This window comes from Mastigoproctus giganteus, chromosome 10, assembly GCF_048544385.1.
Source record: "Mastigoproctus giganteus isolate SK-2022 chromosome 10, ASM4854438v1, whole genome shotgun sequence".
In the NCBI taxonomy this organism is placed as follows: Eukaryota; Metazoa; Arthropoda; class Arachnida; order Uropygi; family Thelyphonidae; genus Mastigoproctus; species Mastigoproctus giganteus.
The window spans coordinates 134,331,122-134,345,686 of record NC_143584.1 but is presented as its reverse complement, the minus strand read 5'-3'; the positions used below and the strand labels follow the sequence as shown (position 1 = coordinate 134,345,686).

At 39.7% G+C, this 14,565-nt stretch overlaps 1 protein-coding gene across 2 annotated transcripts; it reads right to left on the bottom strand.

The window, feature by feature from the left end:
* Positions 1–3,962: 3,962 nt before the first annotated feature.
* Positions 3,963–13,269, bottom strand: LOC150079295 (transcription factor HES-1-like). 2 transcript variants are annotated; one of them, XM_090382270.1, is made up of 4 exons: positions 12,922–13,269; positions 6,779–6,874; positions 5,382–5,469; positions 3,963–5,004 (listed from the first exon to the last, which is right to left on the bottom strand). In XM_090382270.1, the coding sequence occupies exons 1-4, from the start codon at positions 12,967–12,969 to the stop codon at positions 4,142–4,144; spliced, it is 1,095 nt and encodes a 364-aa protein (XP_090238396.1). In that variant the 5' UTR covers positions 12,970–13,269; the 3' UTR covers positions 3,963–4,141. The 2 variants fall into 2 exon arrangements, with proteins under 2 accessions (XP_090238396.1, XP_090238398.1); XM_090382272.1 differs by lacking the exon at positions 6,779–6,874.
* Between the last annotated feature and the right edge of the window lie 1,296 nt (positions 13,270–14,565).

Here is a 14,565-nt window from a genome sequence, read left to right as displayed (position 1 = left end):
TTTTAACACTGGTGTGTAATTCCAAGTTGATATAGTGCCAAAAAATATCTCACGGTAGTGCTTTTCACTACACAAATAGGGTGTAGTTTATTTTTAGGTTCGGACATGTACATTTTGTCATACTTGAACTGAAATTTTTGAATTTGATATGTGAAGTTCGATTACATATTACCTCTTTCTAATTTTAGATGTTAAGATTTCTAAATTTAAATTTCGCCTAATGGCTTATCCCCAATGGGAGTTTACTTATTTGAATAAAAATAAATAAATAAAACAATGATTGTAATGTGTGGGTACACAACAGCCAGCTGAACCCGCTTATTGAATAGCAAATATCCTATGCTTTAATGTATATAATTTTCATTTTCTTGTAAAATGAAATTGGTTTAGATTAGTATTATAATAGCTTAATCATGCAAGGAAGCAGACTTTTCTGAATCTGCCATACCAGAAAAAAAAAAAAAAAAAATTGACGTTCGTTTCAGAGGTACACCGATGACGTTTTTAGTCTATGCCAAGAATGGGAACAATCCTGCACGGTTGCACCCCAAGTTTGCTAACAGTCAACTGAAGAGGGCTATAGAAATTTCTCCAGTAGTCTGAAATCGAATAAACGCCTGTTCGAAAGAGTGGCAGACAGCGATATATCGCGTTTATTTTTCCCCCATTATGTATAATTATTAATCAGTTTATTCTTTTTATTTTCTTATTATTGTTATCATTCTGTACGAAATAATAGATATCACATGGAATCTCTGGTAGTTCCTTTCCAATATTGACAGTTTATTTCAACTTGTAACAGAAAATATTTTTCTATTCCCTTTTTAAATTTCAACACTTTTTCCTTAATGAATAATTTCTGGTACTGAATTTCTGTTGTTCGTGGACCACGTTTGGAGCCAGAAATTTAAGTAAAAAAAAAGAAGTATATATTCCTTGAAGAACATCTGCTGTAAAAGATTGAGAACGATTTATCACTATTACTAGTTATATTAAGCTAATAAAGAGCGGTATTATCACTTTCTGATAGTTCTTTGTTTCTTTGTCACTGTATGTAATGTGTGTACGAAGCTGCAGTCTGAAGTAGTCAAATGTGAGGGTACATTTGTACACGCGTTTAAGCGGACCGCGATTTATGCCCACGTGACTGCTAAATAGTGTGATGTTCTAGTATTCTATCTTGTAAACTGCTCTCACATTGGCACTCCAGAAGTACAAATAGAAAAATAAGTTTTATTTATTTTTTGATCCAGTGTATAACTGATAATGTCGGTGCCGAAATATTACGTCACACTGCTCTTTGTAATTAAGTAATTACAAAGAGTAATGTGATTTATAATTACGTTGTTTATGTAGCAAAAGTGCCCTCTTTCTAATTTTTGAACAAAGCGCTAGTCATTTGGTATAAACCAATGAGTCAGGATTTTCTATAATTCTGTATCACAGTAAGATTCGAGATTTTCTACATCACTGTATGTTCGGTTGCATATAAGCATGATTTGTGCAAACAGTATCGCTTCTCTCTTTTTTTTTCTTTTCAGTTATTACTCTCCTTTTCATCGTAACAGAAAAGACTTCCTCATTTTAAAGTTGCCGTTTTGATATGTATAGGCTATCCTTGAAATAAGTTCTGATAACTTTGTCAATGATAGGTCTTACAGACGCCGGATCTTGAGGAAACCTACCGTCAAGCCGCCCTATATGGTCTGACGAGTTCCATCCTCTGCTCTGCTGCTCCCACAGCTCAAAAGGAGACTGTCCTCCATGAACGTTGAAAATTATATAGATGTATGTAGGCTATTTTATTATAAAACTACACTGCGTAATAGTATCAACATTGCTTATGGCACTGCATATATTAATTGGTTATATATTATTGCATTACTGTTCTGTATTGTAATTTGATCTGTTTGAAATTTGTGTTTGTGCACACTTTATGTAATATGCGACTTTTTATTTATGTAATGTGTTACTTTTGTTATTTGATCTGTTGATAGTGTACATCCCTCTAGCCTGCAGGCTGTGCAGGGGGTGAACCAACACTGTAGTAAATCAGATTTTAATAATAATGTCCGTCTGCATGTAATAACTGAAATCCCAGTGGATAGATTTTAATGAAAATTTTATATTTGGGCCTTTTACAAAGATTTATCGAGCCATCCCATATTTCATAAAAATCGAACCAATAGAAATCCGGCAATTATTATTTCTTATTTTTCGTACACATCACATAGGCTATCTATATAGGGGCCGCCGTAGCCTAGTGGTCAGGCACGCGGGTGCATAAGTACACGTGCCTTGAGTGACCGGGGTTCAAGCCCGTGACTGCTGAATACAGTGCTGTTTCTTGTATTCTGTGTATCTTGTGAACTCCTCTGACCGTTTGGTCGTCCCGGAGCATAAACAGAAAATTTATTTAAAATTTATATACCGTATATAAATAGCTGAAGCATTGGATATTACGTTTGTTGTCATGCGCTGGTTGGAGGAATAAATGGGTAATGTGGCGGATGCGCTGAAAAGAAATATTCTGGGCTCGAGAATACAAATCGTTACTTTTTGCTCTTTTTTTTTTGTTATAAATCATGAATTATTAGCATTTGCTAACGACCTCGAAATGTATGTGAACATTAACAAACATTTTTTTTTTTTTGATTTAACGTTGGCATTCAGTAAAGCGCATTTCTTTTTTTCTTATAATTCTGAGAGTTTAATAATTTAAACAAATATCAATACGAATCCTGTAGAGATGCTGCTTAACCTCGCCCTCACTTGTCAAAATCTGGACATTGGCCAACTCTTTTCGGGTCTTTCTCTGCGTAAGAGATTTGAGAGGATGACTCGCAGATAGGTTAGTAGCACAATGCCACGAAAACATAGATTGCAGTGACACTATGCCAGCTAGTAAACAGTAGTTTATCAGAGTTGGCATAAAAACCTGTTACCTGCCGGTCGACTTTGTAGTCCCCTTGTTCTGTTATTTTTACCTTGTCTGGAAAAATTCCACATAAAAAAGGATCGTTTAGAAACTGATACGATGGTGTGTGTCAGTGTTCCAGTTATAGGATGATGAGTTTCCATTTTCACACTGAGCAAAGATGATGCTTTAGTTTATACCAGTGGTTCTCAATCAGTAGCCGACCGGGCTAGCCGAGTGGGTAAAGTACCTGCCCGGCAACCCAAAGGTCGCGGTTCGATTCCCGCCTCGGGCTTGGATCAAAGTACTGCAAAAACCTTGGGAGGTGCAATATGGCCACAGAAGCCGATGCGCCAACAACTACCAAATCAAAAAAAAAAAAAAAAATCAAATCTCAATCAGTGGGTCAAAACCCCTCAATGGGATCTCGAAGGCTGTGGTGGGGAGTCATGACGCAACTTAATAAAGGGAAGGGAACCGAGCATACTATGACCAGTTACGGGATTTTGGTTTTAAACAATTTAAAAATATTTAACCCTTTCTTGTTTTATTATTAATAACTTTTTTTAGAGATCAGATAGAGGTTGTTTTTAACAGCGTATGATGTATAATTCAGAACCTGATGAATTAAGAGTATTTTGCTTACGTTCGTTTTATTTGTGCCTATCGTGTGATTTTTATCACTGAAAAGTAATTCCTGTTTTTATTTATGCCTGTGATATAGCATTAGAAGTGAATTAATATGCTTACATATTAATTCCCCCAGTCAGTTTTATTTGTTTGATATAACTGTATGGCTTAATGTGGTAAACAGGAAATCGTGTGTTCTTAAGAAGGGATTTACTTTCAATTACTTAATTTCTAGTTACTACTTAATTTCTAGTTTTATGGCCTAAGGGCCCTTTCAAATTTTAAAATCCTTCACGTTTTGAAGGCCTTTAGTCCATAAATATGTACAATCACACCCATAATGATATTATTAGTCCTGATTGTGAAAGCTGTCTCTAGGTGAGTGTTTTGGTTCACAAATAAATAATTAGAAGTATCTATAGAAACTGGACATTTATTGAAAAAAGCCCACATAAACGGAATGAGGTAATCTACATATTTACATCTACTACCCGGATGATGTAGTAGGGACTGCACTGGTTACCATGACAAACAGCGACGTCACAGCACATTTTCACCATAGTATTCGGGTTATGATAAACTGTTTTTCATAAATCACCACGGTCTCCAGACACTGTCGCCCTCTGCCGGTGATGGCTGGGCTGGGTCAACAAGTTCGACCTTTACACTGGGAATCTCGTCACTCACGGATCGGGTACTTTCCTCTCGATGGGCATGCGCAGTGGGATTCGGGACCTCGGACAGAAACTCGGAACCTGTTTCGCTGCCAGTGGGACTCAGGGCGCTGCTGATCGAAGTCGATGGGCTGGCTGACCTCGGAGACAGCGGAGATGATGGTGGCCAGGAGGACTGGCTGGCACGAGAGCCCTCTATGCCCGATGAAGATGCCACATCGGACGAACTGACTGATGGGAGATTTAACTGGCTCGGAATCTGGCCCCTGATGGAAGACAGCGCCTGGCTCGGGAGGAGGAAGGCAAAGTCGCCATTGGGGAGGCGACTCGGAATAACGGGCAGACCTGCGAACAGCTTGCTGGCAGCAGCTGCAGCAGCAGCAGCGGTAAGGGAAGAGTCGGGACCAGATGTTCCGTTGGTGGTGTTGTTATTGATATCGCCCCCTCCGATAACGGCTCCTTGCGGGGCTGACGGAAGGAAACCCACGGTGGGCACCGCCACTCCCCCAGGTATCTGCACACTAAGGGACTGTAATGGCGATAAGAGACCGGGAAAGTTGGCCGTCATCCCCGGGAATGCCACCGCTACTCCAGGAGGAGGGATGGAGAAGGGCGTGGCAGCGTTCATCGCTGTCAGACAGCTGGAGAGGTGGGACAGGAGGCGCTGACGAAGACTAGGATCAACACCTTCGATCCTGCTGACATATCGGGACACTTCGCTGGCACACTCGTTGAAGCCTGCTTTGAACTTGTTAAGTACAGTCGGGTCAGTGGATATTGCAGCTGTAAAGAGAAGGAAAATGTCATTACACTCCATTTCATCAACAAATTCACATTAACTCCTAAAAATCTTTATAACTACATATTAAATTAAACAGAGATAGAAATCCTTTAAAATTAATACTAAGATCACTCTGGTGTCTGAATATATAAAACAGTTCTTAACTCTTCGAATTTGACTAAGATTACATTTTTTTTTAAATGTGGGGATAAAATGTGGGTCTTAATTTGTTCTAGAGCTGATGATATATTTCCACCAATAGAATAAAATTTGAATCAATAATATTCAGCAAAAAAAAAATCATTTTATTCTGTCAAAGCACTACACATAAATCAAATTTTTGGTCCATTACAGAAATTAGGGAGGGTACACTACTAACCTGCCATTTGTTGGCGCTGAACATTTTGTAAATGTCGGACGGTCATTTCTAGAATATCTGCCTTCTCAAGCTTGGAATGACGGGATGGCTGCAAAAAAAACACGAGGAGTTTTAATTTAAATGACACACAGACATAATCAGTAATTCTAGGAAAAAAATGAACTGCTGCTGAGGGCTGATTTTCACGAGTTAAAAAGGAACACGAATGGCCCACCATTCGTGTTCATCGCTGAAGGCAACGAAAAATTCGAAACAGGCGCATCTCATAAAATCAGCGTACTTTTTGCGACAGCAACAATTCACTCTTTCCCATAATAACTCTCCATTTCACTTTATCGGTTTAAAAATACAAAATTATTAAAATTTGATTGTTCTTTATATATTTTAATAAATTTATGAGGATAAAAATCTCTTACAGTAATCTGTTAGATTTTCTTCTAAACGGTGTAAAATAAAAATTTAATCGGGTGGTCTGCATCAGCACAGATGGGTTAGTACCATCCCAAATAGCACATTGATTCAAAATGATTCTCCCGATATTCCACTTAAATTTCATTGAGTTTTAAAAGGCTTTTCAAACAGAATGAATTCTTAATTTACATGTGACTTTCCGTTAATGATCCCTACATTCTGTCGATGCACCCCAAGTAAAAATTCTACACATTCCACCATCTTGCGATTATTATTAAAACTATGTTAAACATAATGCGAAAACGTTTCGAGTCGTAAATACGAAGGCATTCGGGCCCTTGAATTCGAGTGTTGATATAGGCACGTGCAAATGTATTTGGCAAGTCGACAAGGATTTTAAAACCAACTCTACTGCAGAGCGTATCGTGCAAGCCTTGCCTTTCTTTATTCTCAGGGTTTTCGCAATCGAGAAAAAGTCGACAACTTTAACAAGCATCCTTAAAGTGCACGTATCTCAAAGCGCCATCTAGGTGTGGTTTGCGTTGTAATATTTACACAACTGCAAGCACCACCCAAATATTAAGGATATTAAAGTTCCCCATCTTTACGGAAAACCACACGAAAGAGTGAATAATATTTACGTGGCAACCCTCACGTCATAGTGTCAATGTTTGTTGTAAGGTGGAGGGCAGTGCGTACCATCCTGCTTGAAGTATGAGCCACATGCGTGAGAAATATATTCACTGAGATTAAAAAAAAATAAAATAAGACAGCAAGAACGTGTTTCACACATTTCGAAAAGGGGACGCCAATAAACACATACATATACACCTGTCCCTGTAAAGGAAAGGTTTTAGTCCAACTACGGAATAAGATGCGAGCAACTTTTGAACCCTCTTAAAAAAACTTCTTAACTTGTTCTGTATGCTAAGAATTCTCGAGAAATGTCTCTTACAATGGGTAATTTGGCAAGGAAACCAACTTACATCTTTGTTTAGTGCGTCCAGAATTAAGGTCTTCAGCTCGGACAGACACTGGTTGATACGGGCACGTCTCCTCTTCTCCATGATTGGTTTCGTGGCCTAAAGAGAAGAAATGGAGGTTATTCTCAGCACTTAGAATTCATGAATTAAAAGAATTACGACTTAAGGAAAGTCATAAATTTATAAGTGGGGGTGTTAGGTACTTGTAATCAAGAACGAGTCGATTGATGCCTTGTTACGGTCAAGGACTGACGCACAGCCAGTGGCCATTCGAATGGCAAAATTCCTTCCATTGATTTTATGCATTTAACTGTAGATTGCTGGATGTTTCTAAAGGTGATGATTATGGTAACCTCGTCCTCCCCGAGACGCACTGCTTATTTATCATTCAGATTTCATTACGCAACCTCTTTCTTGCTATCTACAACCTTTGTCTTATTTTTAGTTCTTTCAGTAGGCAACAATTTCCCTTTTTATGACTTGATTTACGATGTAAAATTTCTTTCTCGAAATCCGAAATATAGAATAAAGATTTGGACACGTGTGATCCCTTGCGTTCGCGTTTTAATATTTTAGTGGAGTGTAACTGCTGTACCCTTTTACAACAATGTTTATCGGTTCCATTTTAATGATACAAGGAAATTTATATCGGGCTGTTAATAAATGATCATTTCCTATACTTATATCATTTGATTCTAAGTCTAGAAGTCAGTTATCTATAACGGGAATGTCTCCTTAATTAATTCCTTTATCTTACGATGACACCAAAGTTCCATTTACATTTGGTACTCAATTGCAGAGCATAAATCCAGATGACAAGGGCTCCACCTGGTGCTAGTTTATTGTTCACAATTATCATTGGCCATGAGTTTCCTCTTTGAGTATCGAAGAGTTTCCTCTAGACAGATTTAGGACGTCAGAATGCATGCACTGTACTTATTTCTCCAACCCTTGGCTTTATCATTTAAGGAAATCTTAACACGTGTAAATACGAGTGTTAATTAATTAAAGTGAATGTAGCTGGAACTGGTTACTACCAGGAAATGTTAGCATGGTTCTGAAGACAATTGATAAGACATAGGAAAAGTCATTTAAGGCAGTGTCGGGTACTGCTGAAAGTTCTGACGAAGGGTTGGGACAAGGGGGGGGGCAAGAATCACTATCTTTCGGGCCAACTTGTTGTAACTTACCAAACCAGAGTGGTCTGGGCCGACTTGTTGTAAATGAGAGAAGTACATCACATTCACACAGCCGAAATTGTTGATTGGTCTGTTAGGTTAAGAAAAATGATCGCAAAGATACTAAAGAAAAATTTTTAAAATATTTCTTAACATGGATTTTATATAAAATAACGATTTCAAATGTTTCATAACACAATTAATTCTGGTTATAATCAGCAACCTGTACGTGTTGTATATTCTATCCGGATGTCAATACGCGTTCAGAGTCCCCGATACTACAGTTCAGTAGCAACAATTTTTTTTTTATTAAAGGCCAGTTTGAATAAAAATACTGAAAACCAACACTCCCACTTAAATATTACTACACGTACAAATGGTAACATTTAAATTATAATAAATAAATAAACACAAAGCAGCGTAAAAACCATTTTCTTTTAATATTCTTTAGAAAGTGCTTAACCAATTAATCTTCTAGAAATAGCCACAAAGTTTCTAAATTTCTAATTTCAATTAATGGAGATGGTACGGATACCGATAGCTCCCATAGATTAACAGATTGGATAATTGCTATGGCTTGAAAACGTGCGTTTGTGATTAGACAATTTGGAAACAATGGTTATCCCGAATCAATTCTGATAATTCTACACACTTTGGTAATATTGCAGTAAAGGGGTCCGTCACAATCGTTTCGAGTTAAATTTCGGTAACTCCCTCCCTTCCTGAGAACAGTGATTTCAGGAACTGATGACGTTATCTGGTCACACCCCGTTACGATCCTGACGCAAAGAGGACATTAAAAAGAGCACGATCAGTCAGGGTCGCCTGCAGAAACCAGTCAAACCACACAAAGCTACAAAAATAAACGACAGCATCAACACGACAAGAGGTCAGGCGAATGACGGCACATCTTCCTAGAATAAGCGCTTCCTTTTACCTGTCAGGATGCAGGAAATATAAATACCGACCTTACGGGATAACTCGACGCTAATCGTGGCCATGCTCCGTCAACTTTCTATACCTTCCACCGTTTCACACATTCGCCTCGTCACAGACGACTTTCCAAGCAGTAAACATCATCGGGCGGCCAAATTTTTGAGGTAATATCTGTCATTTTGTTCCGCGCTCTCCTCAATACCCAGAATTCAACGGGGAAGTTTAGAACGCTTCCAGTTGGAGTGTGCCCCCCGACCAACGTAATTAGACCGCGTTTATGTCTGTAAACAGCGTCTACCGATGGAATTCTTTGGAGACCCGTAATTAGTCCACCTGTGGGGACTGCAACTCATGAACGAAGGGGGAGGTCGAAAATGAGGAGTCCCCCTTAATTAAAAATTCAATTCTGTATTTCAGTTGGAAACGAAGTGCGAGTCTCTCTCCAAACGTAATTAGAAAGAAAGAGAGAGACGGAAGGTCAAGCGGAAGCGCAAACTACCCTGGAGTTTGTGGGGGATGTTAACAACGCGTCGTTTGTAAGACGGACCCGGAAATGTGTTGGCGTTATCGTTTGAAAGGCATTCAAAAGGTCAGTCATTGTTGGCTCTGACGTCGCTTGTAGAGAGAAAGAGAGAGAGAGAGAGCAAACAAAAAAAAAAAAAGTGACAGAGGTGGAGTTAGCAGCACGTGCAAGGTTCGGTCACCTACACAGTGCCGAAGCAGTTAGGGGTACATTGAGCTAGGGAGCGTGAATCACTTGCCCGTGGATAAGACCTATGAAGCAGAAATTAATCAAGTAGGTGTTCGGGGACTCAATGATATCATCGTTGAGAATAAGTGTTTGGGTTCGTACCCTTCTCTCCATTTATGGCGATGATTGAATAAATTCTGTGCAGGCGAACGGATGGATGTTGTGTAGAATCGTGATCATGCAGCATGAAGGTCACTCACATCTAAAATGCCGAGCGTAACAAAAAAAAATCTGATCGCAACACGTGTTAGTGTCTGAAGTATGATTTCGAATCCCCCGATTGACCAAAACCCAAATAAGTTTGCGAAAAGCCAATTAGGGGTTTTCCTATTGTTTCATTGTATTGGTACTTCAATGTATTTTCAATGCATCGGCGTGTTAGTTCATAACAAGGCTACGTTTTGTTTGCTCTTACGGTTTTGTGTTCAGTTTTCCATGTGGAATTCGTAATAGACAGACAAACATATATAAGGGATCAGCGTATATTGATTTCACTAATGAAAGACAGAAACAAGCACAAAAAATCCGTAACAGAATGTTGTCTATGCACGGTAAAGGTTACTGTTCAAAAACCGCTGTCGGAGAGTCGTCAAGAAAGCGTCCTGTCTCGAGAACCAAAAACGTCGATCCTAACATTTCTTCCGACAAAGTTACGGTAACCGTTTTAAAAACGCGATACCAACGATATTATCAACGGTGGGACGAAACTTTTGAACAGCCTGCGTCTCACCATCAAACGCCAGGAATCGGAACAACTGACATATGGAAAGGAATCGCCCTGCTTCATTATACACCCACCAACACATTACCAACTTGCTTCGGGCCAAACGTATTTTGGAATGGGGGAGGATTGAATCAACACCCTGCGTAAGGTTCAGATTACTCGCTGTGAATTTCGAACGCTGAAATCAAACGAGCCGATGAAGAATTGATCCGTTACTGGCCGAAAGAATGGAGCGCATGTCCGAATGCTGAAAGAATTTTAATTTGAACAATCATTGCACGTATGAGAGACAGAGAGAGATTGCGCTTCTTGTGTACTTGAGAATAAAATGAAGCGCCTAAGACTGAATAGCTGTTCATTTGTTTGTTGTAAGGTTTTAGATGCATGAGACTTAGTCCATATTGCGCGGTATATAATGTCTGAAAATTGCATGTGTTCTGTGGTCGATTTGCTGGATGAAAAATCGGGGTTTCCGGGATTAAAAAAAAAAAACATGCTCTCCTGAGACCGACCAACTCAGCCACTTTGTGAAAAAGGAGATAAATTCCTCGCGTCATTGTCGGGATTCGAATTCGGGTCTTTTTCACCCGGCGTGAGGTGGACCGCGATTCTACCAATAATATGTCTAACATATCGCCTTATCTGGCCATGGTCTCGCCTTTGAGAAGTGGCATACAACTCAATTAGTGTGATATCCCCATCTTGCGCAAGCATCTTCCGCTCCTCTGTTGCTTCCATATGCCTTCTCTCCGTCTTTCCTGTAAAATGCTCCTTTCTGCTGGCTTCCTTCACTCTTGCAAGAGTGCAGGCAGTCCAACTACTGCCCCTGTTTTGGCTGTCCATGCTGGAAGTCCTTTCCTGGTGATCGTGCCTCCCCGTAACTAAGTGATCAGTCGAACAATACAATCAACACACTACTCACATTACCAACACCGACTGGCTTTGCAAAGTTGTGCAAAGAGAATTTGTGGGGAACCACAGGAACCGCCCAAGAAACACAATGTCCACTAAACTCAATTAGCGTGATTTGTGGATAAACACGAACTTCTTTCCTACACTCCCCTCCTCATCACCTCCACCGTTTCTGCGAATGCATCTGACAGAATTTCTGGTCGCGTAAAACTATAGAAAAAAAAACCCAAGTAGCACATGCGCAGCTGACTGAAGAAAATGGTACATCTCCCTCTTCAGCAAAAATCTGAAATAATCCGAAATCGAATTTGACAGTAATAAATGTAACCCGGGGGGAGGGGGGAGTTGCGTGCATAATAAATCAGTGTTAGTCCCTCTTTTAATTACTATTTCCAGCGACCAGCATTACAGGGGTATTTTAAGAAGTGAATGACAGACGGGTTCTTCTGAAAAATCCCTCTCCAAGTCACCCAGCCATTGAAAATGTGTTTGATACAAAATATATATTTGTATATAAAAAAAGTATATACATAGTGTATTTTTATACGTAAACTGTATATAAAAGTGCAGCTGGGTAGTTTATCCATTTTTTTTTAAGAACTATCAAAGCCACTGCGGAATTAATATTCCCCATCCATTCTTCTCCCCACTGAAACACTCAGCTGACTGCTGTTTTCTGCTTGTCACTGCTCCGCGCACATCGAGAACCTCGCATCCCTCCTATCACTCTCACTCGTCCCCCTACCTTCTTTCGCACACTGCCCTCTTATCCACTTTCGCCAGTAGGGTGCCACCGAAATATCTAAACACTTCCAGGCTTCACCTTTCGCTTTGGCCTGAAAACGTAATTGTACTTTTCTAAAACTAACTTTAAAATTCTCCTTTTTCTGGTAAATTTATTACAAACTGAGATCTCGAACAATTTCTAAAACATCCAATTGCTTTTAATTCCTTAATTAATCGTGAAATCACGAAATGCAAATTGTATTTTCACAAATATGCCATTATGATTCGAAATGCTTAACCAAAATTAAATTAAATTTAAAAAAAATTAAATTTCCTTATAATTTTATACAATTAAAAAACTAATTAAGGTTACACTCATTGTAAAAAAATGCCAGCAAAAAAGTCAATGAACATATCTCTCTCTCAAGAACTAACCATTTCTTGAGAGAGAGATGGGTGGAGTAAAAATTAGCTTTTATTCCTCCCCCTTTTAAAACGTTATGGTAATTTCTATTAAAAATGGTTGTTTAATGAGATGCAATAATCCTTAAGTGGTAATGTTTGTTTACGTGTGATGGCGAAATTCGGAGTACCCAGAGAACAAACTTCAACATCTCAACGACAGTTAACACTAACAACTCAAATATGTTGCTGACGCTCTCTAAAAGGCATTTTGAGACAAAACAGACATTGCGTCACTAATACGACGACTTTCACCTTTAAGAATTCAACGCTACCTGTTGTATTAAAAGTACGGGGGGGGGGGGGATTGTTCCGCAAAACTACACAATTTGAACGTTGGGGAAATGGCGAAGTTTGCGCATAAGCGAGTTCTTAATAACAGTAATCAATTGATGATCGTCACCGACATACGGCGCCATCAATTAAAGTACGGAGTTAAAATGGAAATTAAACTTACCCGCCTGTTTTCGCTGACCTTCGTCAGTGTCGGTTTTTCGGCAGGCATATTGGAGCACAAATCCAGCGTGCTTGTTGTAACAGCGAACCGAACCTTCTGCCAAAAGCACTTACGGAGTATGAGGTGCAACCGGGAGAACAAACACAACCACTCGCGAGCGACGTGTGTAACGGAATGCTATATTCCGTGATCGGGCACCCGGTCAACCACGCAACACAATCAACAAGTGCATCTGTGTGGGAACGCGAGACGGCCGGTGCTTTGGCATTTATACGAGGTCAGCGAAGCATACACTCGCCTCGTGTGAGAAACGCGGCAACGCAGCGTTCCCACACTAGGCGATCGGGGGTCTGGTAACAGCAGCCTGTTGCCAGATCGTGCCTGGAGGTGGCTGTCCGGACCGCCGCACACACTGGTGCGGCACGCAGCGATTTCTCTTTCCCCCCGTTTACTCCCCCATTCTCTCCCTCCTCGAATCCACCCCTGGTGGCCGCAGACAGATAATAGAAGCCCGCCAAGTTGACATCCAGAGCTGACCAGAATCGCAAAACTAACCGGGCTTCTTTCCGCCCCCGTATTTCGTTCCGGGCAAAAAAACAAAAGGGTTGTCGAAATCGGTGCGAAGGCAGCTGAACGAGTGGGTGTCCTTTTCGCCGCGACAGACATCGGAGTCCTATTTGGATGCGATAAGTGACAATAAGAGGTCACCTGATTCCCGGTAGCTGTAAATGAGAAATAGGAAGACGGAGGCATGACTAAGTGGGAAAATCCGCGCGGTTCTGAAGTGTGCTGTCGTAGACAGGAATAAGCTTACCGATAGAGGATTCTTTCAGATGTACAGTGCTGGTAATGAAAATTGTCGCTGCCTGTGATTATACTACCGCACGACATCTACTTATTAATCGTCTGGTGCCGTTCAGTCGATAGATAATTGGAAGGAATTCTCGCACAAGACACTAATACGCATGCGCCATCATTATTAAATTGAAATTCCGGCATTTTTATGGTACGTTTCGATATGAAAACATCATCAGAGAGAAAGTGAAGCATGGGATAAACATTTTAACAAAAATGCCATAATATATTATTATTATTTATATGTGGTAGTTTTGCATTACCGTAGGAGGAGGGTTATTATGTGGGTGTAAATGACAGTACAGCCCCTTTTCCGATAGTATTTGGTAAATTAATTCCCCCCCCCCTTTGCAGTCGTATACAAAAAGTATATTATACTTATTAATGAATTTATATTATTATCCATCGAATAATTTTTTTTCTGTAATTCTTATAGGCCTAATCAGTCCTTTAAGGGACCATTCCCAAATTGCGTATGCAATGAGAGAAAAAGAGTGAAAATCGAGTAAAAAATTATACGTGAGTGGTGGAATAAAAAGTGGGAATAGGTGCTTCTTTATTACCCTTAGTGTTTTCAATCACTAGTAAATTAATACCTAAGTTGAAATTTCTAGCAGAAACAAATCGTTTGACTTGAGAGGTGGGGAGGATATCTAAAAATTTCTTCCTTTATTTTGTCTAAAAAAAAAAAGATGGAACCAATAAATATTAACAACCACGAACAGATCTACAGTACAAGGATATAGGCAGACGAAATCTTTGCATAAAAGGCTTTCGAGGAGGATGTCA